This window comes from Rhinatrema bivittatum, chromosome 2 (assembly GCF_901001135.1).
Source record: "Rhinatrema bivittatum chromosome 2, aRhiBiv1.1, whole genome shotgun sequence".
In the NCBI taxonomy this organism is placed as follows: domain Eukaryota; kingdom Metazoa; phylum Chordata; class Amphibia; order Gymnophiona; family Rhinatrematidae; genus Rhinatrema; species Rhinatrema bivittatum.
In genome coordinates, this window is record NC_042616.1 from 501514326 (window position 1) to 501533246 (window position 18921).

The window sequence follows — 18921 nt, forward strand, 5'->3', positions numbered from 1 at the left end:
GGCATATGTTGTGCTAACTAAATCCAGTTTTTGTGTCTGTTACCATGTGTCTGTATTTTTCTATGGAAGACAAAATAATTTTTGCATTTCATTATGATGATCCTGATTGATCTGTCTGCTTAATGTGCTTTTATCTATGCTAAATGTGCCTGAAGCACTCTTAAAAAAAGAGTGCTAAATCAGTTTCTGCAAATTTCTTTTTTTTTTTTTTTTTTTTTTAATTAAAGATTTTTATTGCGGTAAATACAATCAAACATCAGGAAAATACAGTGTACACCAACCCAAAAATCCAAGACAATACATAGTCACAAAGTACAAAAGAGTAAGCATGGTGTCCCACAGCAAACGCAATTTTAGAAACTTTAGAACCCATAGAACCCTCCCTCCCCCCCCCCCAACATGTCTTGTCCAGGATATAAGGAGAGTCCAAGCTAGCATAACTTGTCAAAGTTCGAGATCAGTGCAGGTGGGTAAAACAAATAGATCAAAAAGGTCAAAAAGGTCGACTAAGGAGAACAATGAGAACAATCCTCTCAACCAGGGGTAAAAAGCAATGAGCGCCAGGTAACGTAGGCTCCCCAAACCCGATGAAACGTGGCAAGACGATGGTACTTCAGAGCTGTGAGGCGATACAATAGACACGTCCCATCCAGACGCTTTAGTAATTCCTCCGACGTGGGTGGCTGAGGCCTCTTCCAATGATAAGCGATCTCCATTCTGGCGGCTATGCACACTTGGTATAGTAAGGTCTGGGCCGGGACCGAAATGCCATCTGTAATGCCAAATAAAAGTGCCTGCTCTTTGGTAAGAGAGCAAGGAGCCTGTAGAAGGTTCGAAAGTAGTGTAGATACATAGGCCCAATAGGGTTGTATAATTGGGCAGTCCCACCACATATGGAGAAATGTACCAGGCTGCGAACAATTCCGCCAGCAGTGAGGATGTACGCGGGGGAAGTACTTGTGCAGACGTACGGGCGTCAGATGCCAGCGGTACAAGATCTTATAATTGGCTTCAATTATCCGGGAAGAGATGTTACCACGAGAGAGCTTAGAGAAGATCACCAACCATTCATCTTCAGGGATGTCTCTCTGTAGGTCAAGTTCCCATGCTCTCATGTGGGGGTGTTTAGTAAATGAACCGGATCCCAAAAGCTGATATAGTTTAGAAATCATTCCTCCGACTGGACGTGTGGATGTGCAATATCCTTCGAAAAGGGAGCGGGTTGTAGACAATCCTCCTGCACGTTGGATATGCTGAAGAAAATGGCGCAGCCGCATGTATGCAAAAAATTCCCTTGTTGGGAGCTGGTATGAATCCTGCAACTCCGAAAAGGATAAGATGGAATTCTGAAGCATGAGATGGCCAAAATGAGAAATGCCCCTCGCCTTCCAGGTATCGTACGCCGTTGGGGGTAGACCCGCCGGGAACATGATGTTATGAAATAAAGAGGATGTAGAAAAATAATCCGCTTGTCCGACCAGTTTATGCTTCCACTGTTTCCATATATTGTAGGTTTGTCGCGTGCAGGGCATCAGGCCAGTGCCCGGTCTCCACGTCTTGGCAGGCTGCCAGAGGAGAGATGCGATAGGCATCGGGGCCATCCATTCCTGCTCCAGAACTACCCACGATTTTGGGCGGATGGTACAGTGCCAATCTAGTAGTGGACGTATCTGCGCCGCTGCATAATACCAGGGCAAATTAGGCAGACCCAGACCCCCTGTTGCTTTAGGCTGGTACAAAATCTTCTGCGCCACTCGTGGGGGCCGGTGTCTCCACAAGAACCGCAACAGCTTCCTCTGCCAATGGAGCAACACAGTGCGAGGAATCATCACCGGGAGCGTCTGGAAGAGGTAGAGTAGTTTGGGAAGTATGGTCATCTTGACGGCGGCCAGCCTTCCAATCCAGGTGAGTGGGAGCGAAGTCCATGTGTCCATATCTGATTCCAGCTTCTTGAATAGTGGAGTATAATTAAGTTTATAAAGGTCAGAAATATCATTACTTAAATAAATCCCTAAATACTTAAGCTTCGTTGAAGCCCACCTAAAAGCATGAGACGCCTTTAAGGAGTGAACCATATCGGACGGGCAGGAAATGTTTAATATCTCAGACTTTTCCCAATTAATTTTAAAGCCCGACAGGGCACTGAAACGCGCTAAATCCACTTCTATCTGGGGAAGGGATGTATCTGGGCAACCCACAGTAAAAATAATATCGTCGGCGAACAGAGAAAGTTTTGATTCATAGGAACGATATTTAAAACCCCGCACTTTCTGATTGAGGCAGATGGTAGTGGCTAGGGGTTCTAAGAAGATGGCGAATAATAGGGGTGACAGCGGACACCCCTGTCTAGTGCCCCGCCGGACCGGGAAGGAGGTAGTATATCTGCCATTTATTTTCAAACTAGCAGATGGTGTATGATATAAGGCTTGAAGCCAATTATGAAAGAAAGGCCCAAATTCCATGATTTGAGGTGTGAAAAAGGAAGGGCCAATGAACCATGTCAAAGGCCTTCTCTGCGTCGATGGCCAATAACAGATGATCCAATTGGTGATGCGTGGTCCCCCATATTACATCCAGTATCTTACGCACATTATCGCTTGCCATCCGGCCAGGAATAAAACCAGCCTGATCCGGGTGTATAATGTGGGATATGAAAGTATTCATTCTGTCGGCGAGGAGTTTGGCTAGAATTTTGAGGTCCAAATTTATCAGGGAGATCGGACGATACGAGGCGCAGAGCGCAGGATCTCGCCCCGGTTTAGCAATTAAGGTGATACCCGCTAAGTTGGAATCTGAATGTAACAACCCTCCACCCCGTAGAAAATTAAAATGTCTCTGTAAGTGAGGCACTAAAGTATGACTGAAGGTTTTATAAAATTTTGCGGTGAGACCGTCGGGTCCCGGGGCCTTTCCCACTTTAAGAGATTTGATAACTCCCAGGATCTCTAAAGACGTAATTTCTGCATTTAAACTCTGTTGCATTTCAGGGGTAAGATGAGGTAGCGGGAGAGCCTGAAGATATTGGTCAATATCCGCAGTCTGGATATGGGATTCTGCCGAGTACAGGGCTTGATAAAATTGAAGAAATTGTTGTGCAATGGCCGAATTGGTAGTTTCAAGTTGTCCGGACCTATTTTTAATTTTAAGAATATGATTCTGGAAGGACTGTTTTTTTAATTGTTGGGCCAGAATGCGTCCAGCTTTATTCCCTCCCTCAAAATGCGCTTGTCTAGAGAGATTGAGCGCATGAGAGATATGGTCCATCTCTAATCTATGCAGGTCGTCTCTTGCTCTGGTAAGCTGCGTCAGAAGCTGTTTGGACCTAGTTAAGCTATGTTGTCGCGTAAGATCCCTAATCTGTGCCCTCAGCTGGGAACAGGCTGCCTCCCTCTTCCTCTTAAGATAAGAGGCTCGGGAGATAAAATGGCCCCTGATGTATGACTTAAAACAATCCCAAATCACAACCGGGGAAGAAACTGACCCATTATTTAATGTAAAGAACTCCTGAATGAGCTGAGTAGTAGATTGATTATACTCAAGATCATGCAGTAGAGAGTCATTCAGGCGCCAGAATTTGGTCCCGTGATCCCTGACGGGCAACTTAATCTGCAGAGATACCGGTGCATGGTCAGACCACGATATGATGCCAATATCGGTCTGCTTTAACATATGAGATAAACTTTTGTCCACCATTAGATAATCTATGCGAGAGTAGGAATCGTGGGGCTTAGAATAGAAAGAGAATGATCGGGAGTGAGGAAAGGAAGCCCTCCAGGAGTCTATTAGATTGTGCTCAGCCATAAGAGCCTTTAGAGCCTTAGTGTGCACAGGTGCTGTATGAGATACCCCCTTAGAATTATCAAGAGGAGGGGACAATGTGACATTGAAATCACCTCCAATCAGTAAGTGGCCAGAAGCGTGCATAGTGATGACCTGATTAAGATCATTAAAGAAAGCAGCCTGCTCCCTATTAGGGGCATATACAGATACAAAAGTGAAATCAAGATCATACATGGTAATGCAAAGTAAAAGAAAGCGACCCTGTGGATCAGTTATACATTTCTTACATTCAAACACCATATGAGATGCAAACATTATTCCAACTCCTGCATATTTAGTATTTTTATGTGCTGCAGAGAAAAACTGGTGTTGATACTTCCTAGACCGCATAAGGGATTCATACCTTCGCAGAAGGTGTGTTTCTTGGACAAAAATGACATCAGGATTAGAGACGAGCATGTCTCTATAAAAGAGGGATCTCTTTTGGGGAGAGTTAAGACCTTTAGCATTGATAGATACTACCTTTATTGTGGCCATGGTGTGAGAACAAATGGAAATAAACTAGCTAGTGCAGTGATAACCCCAGCAGCAAGAAAAATCCTGCCCACTGAGTCCGCACCAGGCCCCCTGTAACATTTTAAATGCATAGAGAGGATTGAACCTGCCATTAGCAAAAAATATGCAGCATGGAGGAGCATCAGAACAAAACCCAAAAATTCCTGGACAAAAGCATGTTCCCCCTTAAGGACTAAAAAGTCCCTAGTACCCCTTAACTTCAGTCTGCCTAGTCCTCCCAGCAGACTAACTCCCATTCCCAATTGGGGGATGTAAAGAAGTCACAAGAGAGAGGCAGTCTCCCGCCCTCCCCCGCAGTCCCACAGCAAACAATCACAGACAACTGTGAACATAGAACTAAGGCAATCAGCAGAAACGCGCCCAGCAGATTTCAACATTGTACATACATTGGTAACCATTACTAGAATGTAAGAAAGAGAGCAGAACTATTATATCCCCTAAAAATAAGGGAAGAGAAAAGTCATGGTGGGCCCTGCTTAGAAGAGGGTCCTCCGGAGTGTCTACGCAGCCTGCTATTGCGCTTCCCCACTCTCTGCCAAGCAGGATGCTGGGTGAGAGGGTGGGTGGATCTCGGCTGCCTGAGAGGAGGCTGAGCAGCGGTAAATCCCATAGGAGATAAACTGGAAGTGGCTTCCTCGGCAGAAAAACATTTGTGAGTAACCCCCTCTAGTGTAAAGGATAGACCAAAGGGGTGCAGCCACCGGTATTTCACAGTTTTAGTGCGCAAAAACAGTGTCACTTCCCTGAAGGTTTGACGATTTTGCAGCGTCGCCAAGGAGAGGTCCGGGAAAACAGCAATATCATGGCCATTCCAAGCCCACGTAGTGCGTTCCCTGGCGGCGATTGCAACCAGCTCCTTGACCTTGTATGCAGAAAAGCAAACAATTATATCTCGTGGTCTGTTGTTCTGAGGGGATCGCAGAGCCCTATGCGCCCGATCAAATTGTATGTCAGGGAGCGAAGATTCCCCCCGCTTGTTGGCCTCACCGAGGAGATGCAGGCAGAAGTCCCGAATCAACACATGGCAATCCTCGGGTCCTGACAATTCAGGAAAGCCGCGGAAGCGGAGGTTGCTCCTCCTCGCCCTGTTTTCCAAATCGGCGAGTTTTGCTGTGACTTGGTCTGCATCTGAGCGGAGAGAATCGGTGAGGGTCTTATTCTCTATTAACTGGGCAGCGTGGCCCTCTAGGCGAACATCTAATTCATCCACTCTATGGCCCATAGTTGTCAGATCCTCCCGCATCTCCTCCACGTGCGCCAGAAATTCTTGGCGAAAAGATTTAATATCCGCCCGTAATCCCGCAAACCATTCCCGAAATTCATCACGGGTTGGGTGGGCAGACATGGTTCCGACAGCAAGCTCCGAGGAAGACGGATTGTCCACCGGGCTTTCCGCCCGCGGTGAGTCGCCATTTTGATCGCCGGCTGTGTGAGCAGGGTTGGCATCAGAATCTTTAAGTCCTTCTTTTTGATATGAAAAACGCTGTAAGTCCGGGTTTTTTTTCTTGCTCGCCATGGCACACGATGGAGCCCCTCTACCAAAGCTTTAAATGGGTTACCAGATGTATTTAGAGCGCGGATCGCTGCGGATTCGGGTTAGAGCGGCGGGAGCACAAGAATCAGGCTGCCATTTCTCAGCGTGACGTCACACGCCCCCCCAAATTTCTTTTTTTTAATAGAGCATTCCACTTTTCTGGAAACCGGGAAGGAAGCCTGGCTTGCAGTGCTTCTTTAAAACCCATTGTATGTCACAGATATAAAGAAGATAGATAAGATGATATTTGAAATGTGTGTTTGCAGAAATTGGACACAGGGAGGGTAATTTTTTAAACAGCTCTCATACGCTAAAGTCTGCAATTACTTTGTCCCCCCAGACATTAGACAGAATTTTCAAATCTGCTTCGAAAATTCCTGGGTGTGCGTGAAAACACCCCCCCCACCCCTTGCTGGCAGGATAGCACGCACAAAAGATACAGCTGCTGGAGAGCAGGTACAACGCCTTGCATGTGGACAGATACACGTACCTGTCGAGCATCAAATACATTCATGTAAATCCCACCACCTGCCCCGAAGCGCCTATTTAGTATGCATGCAAAAATACATGGGAAATCGTGTTCCATGCGTTCTTTATGCGCATACTCACTGTGGCTATTGTCAAACACTTCACTTACCTGCATAAAACTTAAGTTTGAAAATTATCCCGCTTAAAAGAGTAACATAGGAAAGCATCAGTGATGGGACCAATGGAAAACCTCATCAAGTTTGAAAGCTATAAGGTAAACATCTTTCTACAAATTGATGTCTACATTCAGCCTTCTAAGAGTGCTCAGTTTAATAAGTTGCAACTTACCAGTACCCGACTTGCTCATTTACAATATGCTAGATATCTAAATGTAATTTGTAACAAGGAAATCCATGTTCAAGGCGGATAACAATCATAATAAAGACATAAATATCCATAAATAACCAACTAACCTCCAATCCCTAATAAATCCCATAAATTGAAATTTACCAATATACTAATAGCAATCCAATACAAAGCAAAGCATATAAAACCAGAAGAATAAACAAAAATATATTGAGCCAGGGCATGAACACATGCCAAGCAAACCCAAAAAACAAGTATGTATGATGGTGTAACTCTATACCAGTTATTTAGGAATCCAGCTAGACACCCCCACTGAGGCATTCATGTTTGTATTCAGACGGGGGTTTTAGAGATCTTAGTTGATTCCTAATCTCTCCCAGATTCTGTGTGTAATCATGCTCCTGACGCACCAGCTGCACCCCTTTAAAACGTTGCCCCAAGATGCGGGGCATGCGTAAAGTTTTAGATACAGGGTTGTAACGCATGCTAACTGTGCATTTGACACAATATTTGGTAGCCGGCTTCCTGCGGTATTTAGCTTGGCCATAACTAGTTCCTAGTAAAATAAAGGTTGTCATTTCAGCAGCCATGTGCAGCAACTTATATTTAAACTGTCAGGTGTGGCTTATGCTCTTGAGCATTCTGTATCAGTCAAGATAGAAAAAAAAAATGGATTAAAGAAAAAAAGAAAGAGGGCAAACGTACTTGATGTTGTTCTAGCTGCATCTTGTTCTGTTTGATGATGTTTTCTTTTTCTAAAAGCTGCTTCTGTTGTCTTTCAAACTCTTCTTTTCCCTGTTCGCAAGATCACAAGGAGCATTATAAACTAGGACAGCAAGTGCATGCTTTGCAGATGAAATGAAAACCATCTCCCCATCGTGTTCAGCCCTATTCTGAGTATCTTATGTACCTGTTTTGGTCTTTAAACAACCTCGCACCCATGGGCCTTCTAGCAAACTTGTGACCAGTTAGTGCTTAGAAACCCTCGGTGAAAGGTGACTCGGTCAGATCTGAGGGTAAACTACTTCACAGCCTTATCATCTGGACTGTGAGAAATGCTACCCTCTCCGATTTACATCAGTATGGATAAAGCTTGGTAAACACCCCTGGTGTGCATTTTCAGAACGGCTCTCAACAGGACCTGGAGTACTTTTGAAGACAGTGTTAAGTGGCTGCCATTTGCGGTGCACGGCTAATTTTCCAAAGGGGGAAATCATATTTCATTTACAGACAACTTCTAGAAGCCCTTTCCCCAGCCTGTTAAATCAACTGTCCTAATGTGAACCCATGAGCAGTATGTACAACAAGTCATCTCAATAATCCTGCGAAACAACTGCAATAAAATGTAGAAGATGTACCAATCAAAGGGAGGGTGTAAGGGGGGGAGGGGGGCAATTCCTATACCAACCAAAGGGTGCAATGAACTTCAGGTTTTTGTGTTTTGTTTTTTTTCTTTTGCAGTTGTCATTACTCTAGGAGGTCATGGATTCACATCTGATATATTCTGTGATGCTTTGATAATGCAAAAGGCATCAAGAGATGAGCACAACTTGATGAATTTGTTCCTGGGAGGGCTATGTTTTGGTTTTTTTTTACAGTATATATATATATATATATATATATACCCACACACACACCTTGACTCCCAGTTCACATAAAATGCATTTTTAAAGGGCAAAGTTTTCTAAAAACAGTTTTCGCATTTGCAACTCAAAATAGCTGTAACATGACTTTCTCTATTTAACTTCCTACCGTTAAAACAGGATGTGTTAGGCCATGCCATAATCTGTCCAGAAAACATTGATACAGATCCTATGTAGCTGGAATCTGTTTATACCATGGGTTTTTCTGAATAATACATATAGTATTTCCTTATTTCTTATTCTGTTCTCCCTGTAAAGCAATCAGCATCATCCTTTGCAGTTAGAAAATCTCCTGCCATATTCTTCAACGCAGCAATATTTTGCCGGACACTAGCAGATGCCTGATGTTCAGCAAATCCTCCTCTCTCTCTCTATCTCATACATCTCTGGCACTCACAGGATACACCCCTAGCCCCCCGGCCCTGTGATGGGGAGGATCCACAGTTCTGGCTGAAACTTGCACATCTCAAAGCACAGTTAGGAGTACTAAGGACTGGATGTAGGGGGGAAGAGAGGTAGAGAGGAAGGCTCTCAAGATCGCCCTTGAAGAGCAGGAAGGGGGCACCTCAGAGAATGGAGAGCAGAAAAGGGGGAGGCAGGTTTTGGATGTCTTTTCCTAAAGTTGCCTATGCCCACATCCAGCCCTGGGAGTACACATTTCTAGTCTTTTGCCTTAAAAGATACATTTTGTTATCCATATCCATTCTTTAGGTTTCATGTACAGTTTAAAAAAAAATTATAGCCTCATACTAATGTTACTTTCTGTTGTATCCTTTGGAATCGATTCTATGCCAATTCAACGTGCCTGATTTTCTGAGAGTGGTGTATTTAGAGTGGCCTGATTTTCTGAGTGGCCTGATTTTCTGAGAGTGGTGTATTTAGAGTTCTCTGTTTAACAATTTTTTGCATTATTGATCCTAATGGTGATCTGGCACATCAGCTAAAAGAAGTTTACATTGCAGTCTTTTAGCTTCACCCATCATTGGTCAAGCATTACCCCCTGCCCCAATGTCTATCATTTACTAATGAGAGAGAGAGAGCACAAAGTGGTTGAATAGGGATTCATATCTATCCATACCTAAATCTGATAAGGACTCCTCTAGCTGGATCTTAAATAAAAGACTGTAGAATTTGTCTCTCTCTGCTTGTGTTTTAGGTGTCACCTGAATGCTGCACCACCAGTACTGAAAGGTAAAGCCCGGACAGAAAAAGGAACCAACATAAATTGTCTTTCTTTAGATTATACCCAAAACAAAGCAGCGGATATAACCATTAACTCACATTCACAAAAATGCAAAAAACACAGTGTGAGAGAAGTGTTTTTTAAAAAGTATAGAGTCACAACACCTTCATGTACAAAAATAATATGAAATTCTTTATTATTATTCATTAAAAACCACTCAGTGTCTTCAGAACAAGTAGCCATCGAGAGTCTCCTGACACAGTGTGTATTTTGTATTTAGGCTGCATTAGGAGGGGCAACATTAAAATAAAGAAATATTATAAATAAGAAGGACCATATAACACCATAATAGCAACCAACCAACCAACATCAAATATGGCCTCCAATGATTCTGTTTCTAAACAAAGCTTCTCCTACCTCAGAGTTAAATCCCCTGACAAACGGCATGAAAAAAAAATCACATGATACAGAATCCATCAATAAAAAGAAACAACCAACAGGTCGCCTATATAATACAAAATACTGAAAATTATACACAAACTATAACAACTAGCAAGGTGTTTTGTGCTTTTTATTGATAGCTTCTGTACCACGTGATTATTTTCATGCCGTTTGTCAGGGAATTTAACTTGGAGGCAGGGGAAGCTTTGTTTAGAAACAGAATCAATGGAGGCTATGCTTGATGTCACTAGGTTGATATATATTAATGCAACTTTGCATGGATTAGTATTCCTTGTAGGTAGGTGTGGATTGCGGTGTTATATGGACCTTCTTATTTATTCTATTTCTTTATTGTAGAGTTGTCCCCTCCCAATGCCGCCTAATGGCGAAATATGCATTGTGTCAGAAGATTCACTGTGACTACCTGTACTGAAGAAATCGAGTGGTTTTTAATGAATAATAATAAAGGATTTCATTTTATTTTTGTACATGGTATGTTGGGACTGTAGAATTTTTGAAGACACGTTGCTCACACTGTGCTTTTTGCACTTCTCTAGATTATAGCATTATATGTACACCATTTAATAATCTGGTTAGACTATCCCAGCTCTTCAGCCCTTTGCTCACCTGTAAATGGACATAATCGTAATCATCCATCCAGCTCTTCTCAGAGCCACTGCTGCTGCTGCTGTTATACTCTGTGTGCTGTTCTTTGTTCAGCACTGGAGGGTAGGACTTGCAGTGGTTCTGGGTTTTTTCTCCTGGTAGCATCTGACTCTGGGGGCTATTGTAAATGTAGTCTGCTGTGCTCGTGATGCTCTCCGAGGCATGCTTTATCTGCGGGCTGCCAGTCAGGCGTTTGAATAAGAGTTCTGCATTGCTGCTGATTGTGGTGGTCAACTGTTTGGCGTCATCCGAGACTGTCCTTGCCACCATGACAAACCGTTCCAAGCTATCACATTTGTTTTGGGGTTTGTTTGTAGCCAAGGCGTTTAGGGACCAGTTGCAGCCACTTAGGTCATGGCTGGTCTGGGATAAGATCTGGTAGGAGTCCTCTAGTCTTTGGACCTCCCGTCTCATTTTGTTATGGAGGCAGAGATCTGACAGGCATGAAGCATTTGCTGTTGCCCCTTTTGCAAACTGAAGGAACTCTGCCAGAAACTGCTCTATCTTGTCCACTGAGGTATGGATCTCATTGATGTGCCTTTCCATGTACAGGTAAGACCTCCATTCAGAGTTAACAAAAGAATTCAGTTTGGAGACAGAGGTCTCCACCATCTGCTGTAGCCAGTACAGTCTTTCTATGGCCGTGTCTGGATCCAGGCCTAGCCTCTTGTCCTGTAAAGGAGAAGCTGACACCGAGGACTCCTTTGAAGTCGTGGAAGACGTTGACATGTTGCTCCTGGTACTTCCTGTGCTGGAGAAAGATAATCTATTCATCCCATCAGTGGCATCTTGCACTCCTTTAATGTCCTGTGTGAATGTCGGTGGTACATCATAAACCCCATCCCTTCCTTCGGGACTTAAGCTGTCACCAATCCCACTCTGTGGTCCAAGGAACTGAACTCCTCGAGGGACATCATAGACGTCCTTCAGTGGAGACACCTGCTGCCCTAGTAGCTGATTTTGATGGCTCAGTGGACTGTCATAGAGGCTTTGGTTTCTTGAAAATAAATCTGAGGGCGCGTCCACATCACCATTACATTTTTTGCTGATTTCTGCTGCTGTTGTCTTGATGCTTGTGGGAGGGACATCATAAACTCCTTCAGGTCTCTGCTTCACGGAAAGAGGAAAGTCATAGGCCTTATCCAATGGTGCTGTACTCTCTCTGCGGGCGGAAGGTAGGATAGCACAGATCTGAAAAAAAGTTTAAGAAATGTGTATAATAAACAGTAATTATAGTACCAGAAAGATGAAAGAATGGAAAGTCTAAAGGAAGATATACTTTAGATCAAATTATAAAATACAGAGAAAACATTCAAAGTAAACTTAGCACAAGAATCTCATTTTGATGCTACTAATGAACTCTGATGAAACTAAAGGACAATTCAGCAGAATACTTAAATGCACATCTGGATCTAATTGTAGAGTCAGATAAGGGTAATAATTATATCGTTAGCATTTTGGCACTCACTCAAGTAAGACACTGCTTCTAGGAAACCCTGACTCTTTATTACTATGATTGAGTGCATTAAATCTTAGAGAAGTATTACAGCACAAGAGTTGAAATAAACATTTTTCAGCGCATTTTGTAATTTTGCTATACTGTATTTTAAAGGAGCAGATCAACCTTGCTAACTTTGGAGATATAGTTAAGTTTCAATGATGCCCATGGGTATATAGTACAAAACAATGGAGCCTCATATACAGTACCTTCAGAAGGAGAAAGAAATAACTTTATATGAAACGGCATTTGCGTTGAGATTTGGAGTTTGATACATGCCAGCGAGAGAGCTGCACGTGCCACTCTTCTCCCACTCTTGAGTCTAGCTGGAAGCACATACCTGATACTCTTTAAAAGAAGTTTAAAGGGCAGCTGGCTGTCCTGAAGGATATAACTTTCTTGTTAAAAGGGTTGTCTGCTCCCAAGAGTATAATGTGCTTTATATAGGGTGACCAACTAACTTCAGATTGTCAGGACAGGCTGATCCAGTCCTGGTTTTACCCCACTGTATGCAGGGACTTGTAGCTTGACCTTCCATAAGAAAAGATAGGAAATAGAGGCTCATGCATGCAATAGAGTTAAAACGTTTCCTGAGAAAATAGAGACATTCACACCACACATCCATGGGGTGTTTCAATCTTGGCGACTCAAAAATTGGCTAGTTGGAAATGCTGCTAATATTCGTTGTAAAACTTTAAGTACGATATGTAGTTACGCCTTGTTAAAAGAATCAAAGAAGCCGCACTAATATAAATAATTGACAAGACATGCACAGCAATCATTGACCTTCTTCATTTTTGCTAACATTTTTATCGGTGCCTGTAGTTTTTTTGTAAGCTTGCACTGCTTTGCCATTCTTGCCATTATGGGGACAATATTTCAACTTCCTGGGTAGCTTGCAGGTCTGCCTGCAAAAACTGAAATACCTGTGGATGTTGCACCTGAAACCTATGCAGGGGGTTTCAAAGTGAAATCCTTGAATGTCTCACCCCACCCACACAGGCGTCCCTCAAAGGATGCACACTCTGAACGCATGCCCAGACTTTAGCCTACTGATGGGAGGGCAACTTTCACCTGCAGGGATTTACCTTTCTTACCCGGGTCAATCTCTTGTAAAAAAAAAAATTGCCCTCTCCTCCCCCCCGAGTCAGAAATGCATGCAAAGATCACACTGATACATATAAAGTAACGATACAGTACAGTTTATGAAAGGGAAAAAGACTGTGGTGCTACTGAAATCCACTTTGAAGTGCCTGAAAAAGCAGAATACAAGTCAAATAAATGAAAAGTACACACCTTTTATTAAAAACTGTAAACATGCAAGAGATACAGAGGCCGATAGTCCCAAAAAGCTGGATGTCTAGGACTGGAAGGGGGCTATGTACTAAGTTGCAGTATTTTCCCTGGGGGTAAAGCCTTAATGGCAAAGCCTTAATGCAGCTTAGTAAATAACCCACTAAATTAGGCAAATTTAGGTGTCTATGTTTTTGAAACTTAGGTCCCTAAGGGGGTCATTTTGTAAGCATATTGCACGCAAAAAGTCCCTTTTCGCGTGCGCTAGCTAAATAGGGGTGGAGTCAGCGCGGTGTCGACACCGGAAGAGGAGGAGTTGGGGCGGCGTCGGGGCGGACGCTGCGGAAACTTCGCTGGCGGTGATAAGGTAAGCCACGTTATGGCCGCCAGTAGCTCGCCCAATAGCGCCACCTTTCACGGTGGCGCTATTGGGTGCAAAAGCCGGCAGCGATAACACTGCCGGTGGTGCGATCGCTGCCAGCTTTCGCAGGCCCGCTCCCCGCTTCACCCCCCCCCCCCCGCCCCCCCGTTACTGCGAAATTCAGAGAACTCTGCGTAGTTGGAAAATCCAGCCCTAAGTCTGCTTGAAAACAGACCCCCTAAAACCGAGGCACCTAAATTTAAGCCTGCTATTCACTCATCTACGTTAGGTGCCTATCGCTGTAAAATCAGCGCCGATTCTCAAACTTCACTCCCATGACCTGACACTTCCCCCCGCTTTTTATGAACCTATATTTAGGTGCATGAATAGGGAGCAATGTCAATTTGCCAGATGTAGGCGCCTAGCTCTAGTTTGCCTGCTTAGTTTGGGGGGCGGGAACAAGAAGTATGGAGGTCATATTGGTTGTGAGGGGATGGGGGGGTGGCAGAGAGGGCCCAATTCAGCCCTGGCACCTGCAGCATATTTCAGCCTAATAATATCTTAGGACAAAAGAAGAAAGGAGACCTAACATTCAGACCAAACAGGAAGGAATGAAACCAAAACACAAGCCAGTTGATGTTTTGATGTAGTGCAGCTAGTACCACTGCTTTAATCCAGGTCTGTGTTGCCATGCTAAAGGTTATTTGTCTTAACATGTTTTTTCGTATAGTCAGTTAAACCCTGCGCTGTTACACTCATAGTAATAGCTCAGTTGGCATGCAATGGTCCCCAATCCTGTCCTAGAGGTGCCCCTAGCCATGCTGGCTTTCAAGTAACCCACAATGACTATATATATGTATGAGATATAATTGCATCCACTGCCTCCACAGTATGCAAATGTAGCTTAATGCATATTTATTGTAGATATTATGAAAACCAGACTGACTGACTAGGACCAGATCGGGGAACACTGGCTATTGAGGATTTTGACACATTAAACATCACAAACTACATTTTTTTTAAATCTATTAAAGAGACACAATCCAAATAAAACAAAGTGATATGAAACTTACCACTTTGGAAGGAGGAATATCATACACCCCTTGTGCTCTAGGATCTCCAGCTGGGCTTGCATACATGGAGCCCTTCACAGATGTAGGAGGAATATCATAAACCTAAAATATTAGAATAAATTACTTGTTTACATTTTTTAAATGTATATTTTGCCTTTTATGACCGTCACTTCAAAGCAGATTACATGAGGTACTTTAGGTATTTCCATAACCCCAGAGGACTTACAGTCCAAGTCAGTACCTGAGGCAATGGAGGGTGAAGCGACTTGCCCAAGGGTCACAAGGATTGGAACTCTGGCTTCCCTGGCTCTCAGCCTCCTGCTCTAACCTCTAGGCTACTCTTCCAATCTACTACTTAAACACAGTAGAAACACTTTTCACATCAACTAATTCATATTTTTGGGTGTACATAATAATGCTTTCACTTTATATCTCCCCCCAAACAACATATGCCTTAGTGTGATGCTTTTGGCATGTTATTCACTCCAGGACATTACGTGGGGAGGAAATGGGCAGTTAGAAATTCCACATCCCCCCCCCCCTCCCACTGAGAATAAAAGTACCCGCACTGGTCATACCAGTGTGCAAACAAGGGGTTATAGGGTTACGGGGAGATAAACCCTACATGTACTTTTCCACAGCTGCCCAGATTTTCAAAGGGAATCTCCATGGGGGAGGTTCCCTTTGAAAATGAGTTTGCAGGCCCACAAAATACACTTTAATGCCCCCTTTAGCGAAAACCGTGTTGATAAAAAAATAAATCTGGTAACACATCTGCGTTCCTGTCATCAGTGTTACTGCTGGCAGCAGTATCAGCCTGATCCCTACCCTTATCCATAAAAGATCATCCATGGCACAAAGCTCCTTCCTCCCATCGGAGGTCCTCTCTTCCCCCAAGAGGTGTGAAGAAGCTCCAAGCCCTTATGTCCCTCCCCCCTCCCAAGCCCCCCCCCCCCAGCAAGTCCTCCGCACCCCATCTATCCTTTCTGATGTGCAACACTAGGGCAAAGGACAGCATCAGTCAGCCATTTGATGCCTTGGAGTGAATGGGGAATCAATCCTGCCACTTTAGAGCGTGGAAACGGGTGCGGAACGCGGTCTACAGCTTCTTGACACCTCGCGGGGGGAAGGGGTGCTTTATCCAGGGTGGGGAGCAGAGGGCAACAGAAGGGATGCTCAGTCCACAACAGAGGTTTCTGCAGCCAGGGGAGGGGAAGAGGGGGGGGGGGGGGGGCGGGGGGTTTCAGGCTGAAGATGGCCCTTTATAGAGAGTGGAGGGTCCAGGGTGGGAGATAACTTTAGGCCATGCACTAACTTACATGGGATATTCAGCAGCATGGCTGCTACTGAATAGGTCTAACTTATTCAATTAACCTAACCAGGTAAGAATATCAGCCCTTACCCGGCTAATAGCGGAATGATGGCCTGTGGGGGAAAAAAAAAAAAGGGGGGGGGGGGGGGGGCGGGGACGGACGTATGCAGCCGGCTGCATCGCAGCGGTACGTTTTCACCTGCCGAAGTTGTGGCCGAGCCACACACTTTCACCCACCCCCATAGTGCCATGTGGAAAACATTATCGCCTGCAGCGCTGCTGACCATAAACCCCGTCCAAACCCCACCCATACTCCTCCCCTTCCCCTGATTTAAACTGTACCACCGCGATAACGGCACATCGCATTTTAAAGAATGACCCTGTAAGTTGGCCAGATAAGCATCGCCGCCCCGATCCGCCCATTCCCCACCTCCGAGTTATCCGGCTAACTGCTTAGCTACATAAATGACTTATCCGGCTTAAGTGGCAAACACTGAACTTAGCTAGCTATTCAGTGGCTGCCACTTAGACAGATAAATCTTACTTATGCAGCTAAATAGCATTTGAATATCAGCCTTCAAGGATCCAAGTGATTCGCAATCAAAGCAACATATATAAACACATAAAATAACTGTAGCTGACAGAGGTTATGCTGGACTTTTGCTTCAGGTGAACAGTTTCCATTATTACTTATAGAATCAATTTTGACTCTCTTAAAAATATATTTTATGCTTGGAGAAAAATAAAAAAAACAAGCAGGAATTAACTCTCTATTACACTTTATCGGATAACACCCCTAGAAAAACTGTCATAACCTTTCCTCTTTAAACACTGGCTAAATTTTCCCATGCAAAAGTCACTTTTATAGGGCTAATATCTTCTCCACTCTTCTTTAAAAATAATCCTTTGGCATACTATAATGGCTAAAATATCATCTACAGAAGGCACACCAGGTCTATTGTACTCCCATGGTATCCTGTGAGTGATAGAGAATGATGTTTCCTAGTTATTCAAAAATCTAAAGTGCTGTTTGTGAAGGGAATGATCCTTCTTGATGTGCAGTGCTGGTCATAAGTATAGCTCCTAGTTTTCGGTGGCAGCTCAGGGGTAGATTTTGTGGCAAGAGTTTCAAACTTTCCTGCAGCAAAATTACTGAAATTCTGCTGTATTTCGGAGGCGCTTATAAATCAACTTGCATATATTTGCATATTAAATATTGTAAGTTTTAGTTTACTTTATAAAAATGAAGTCTTTTTCAGACTTTTGTGTGTCTGGGTAATTAATTTTGTTCTTAATTATTTTGAGTGAGGGAAACGGGATCTTAATGATTGCTGCAGGGAAGGAAGGAGGGATGTTTGATATGGGTATGAGATCTTAGGGATAGGAATGGAAAGGGTGTTGGAAAAGTAATGCGGATGGGAAGGGAGGACTGGAGATAGAGGGAAGAAGAGGAGAGACATAGAGATGGGGAGGAGAGAAGGAAAAGCTCTGGAATGAAGGGAGGATGGGAGATCTGGGACCAGGGAAGGGGAGAAAGAGGGAATGAGAATCAGGGATGGAGGGAGGATGGGGAGAAGGGGATCCTCTCTCACACCCCCTTTCCAAATAGTGTATATCCTCTCTCTTTTCCTCCATTCCTGATGCTGATGTCCTCTCTCACAGTCTCCCTTCCTCTCAACACTGATTCCTTCTTTTCTCTCTCTCACACACATACACAGTATTGATTCCTATCTCATACTAATGCTCACACACTCCCCACACCGATCCCCTCTCTCTCACAACTCTGCATATCGAGAAAGGACTAATGAGGTCCTATGTATTGTAATGAAGCTGATGATATATTAAATGATCCAAAGGGAAGGGATACGTTCTGCAAAGGCATGCAAAAAGCATTTTCAAAACTTTTACAAGACAGACAGGGCTTCTGAGATGCATTTCTTTTTAATATAGGATACGATTATTTAGAACATAAGAACATAAAATATACCATACTGGGTCAGACCAAAGGTCCATCAAGCCCAGCGTCGTGTTTCCAACAGTGGCCAATCCAAGTCACAAGTACCTGGCAAGTATCCAAACATTAAATAGATCTCAAGCTACTATTGCTTATTAATTAATAGCAGTTTATGTATTTTCCTCTAGCAACTTATCCACACCTTTTTTAAACCCAGTTATACTAACTGCCATAACCACATCCTCTGGCAATAAATTCCAGGGCTTAACTATGCAATAAGTGAAACAGAATGTACTTTGATTTGTTTTAATTGAACCACTTGCTAACTTCATGGAGTACCCCCTAGTCCTTCTATTATCTGAGTGAGTAAATAACTGATTTACATTAACCTGTTCAAGTCCTTTTATGATTTTGTAGACTTCTATCATATCCCCCCCTCCGTTGTCGCTTCTCTAAACTGAATAATCCTAACTTCTTTTACCTTTCCTCATAGGGGAGCCGTTCCATGCCCCTTATTTTGGTTGCCCTTCTTTGCACTTTCTCCAGTACAACTATATCTTTTTTGAGATGCGGTGACCAGAACTGAACACAGGTGCGGTGCAGTCTCACCATGGAACGATACAGAGACATTATGACATCCACCATTTTATTTGCCATTCCCTTCCTAATAATTCCTAACATTTTGTTTGATTTTTTGACCACCAGAGCACACTGAGCCGACAATTTGAATGTATTATCCACTATGATGCCTAGATCTCTTTCCTGGGTCGTAA

The 18921-nt window shown here is 43.6% G+C and overlaps 1 protein-coding gene across 2 annotated transcripts in view; it reads right to left on the reverse strand.

The window, feature by feature from the left end:
• NEDD9 (neural precursor cell expressed, developmentally down-regulated 9) overlaps positions 1–18921 on the reverse strand; it is a 393338-nt gene that overhangs the window by 12511 nt on the left and 361906 nt on the right. For both annotated transcript variants that reach the window (XM_029590663.1, XM_029590662.1), the window contains 3 exons: positions 14883–14984; positions 10619–11848; positions 7430–7519 (listed from right to left, as the gene is read on the reverse strand). In XM_029590663.1, the coding sequence (XP_029446523.1) occupies positions 7430–7519; positions 10619–11848; positions 14883–14984 (1422 nt within the window). The remainder of the gene's footprint in view (positions 1–7429; positions 7520–10618; positions 11849–14882; positions 14985–18921) is intronic.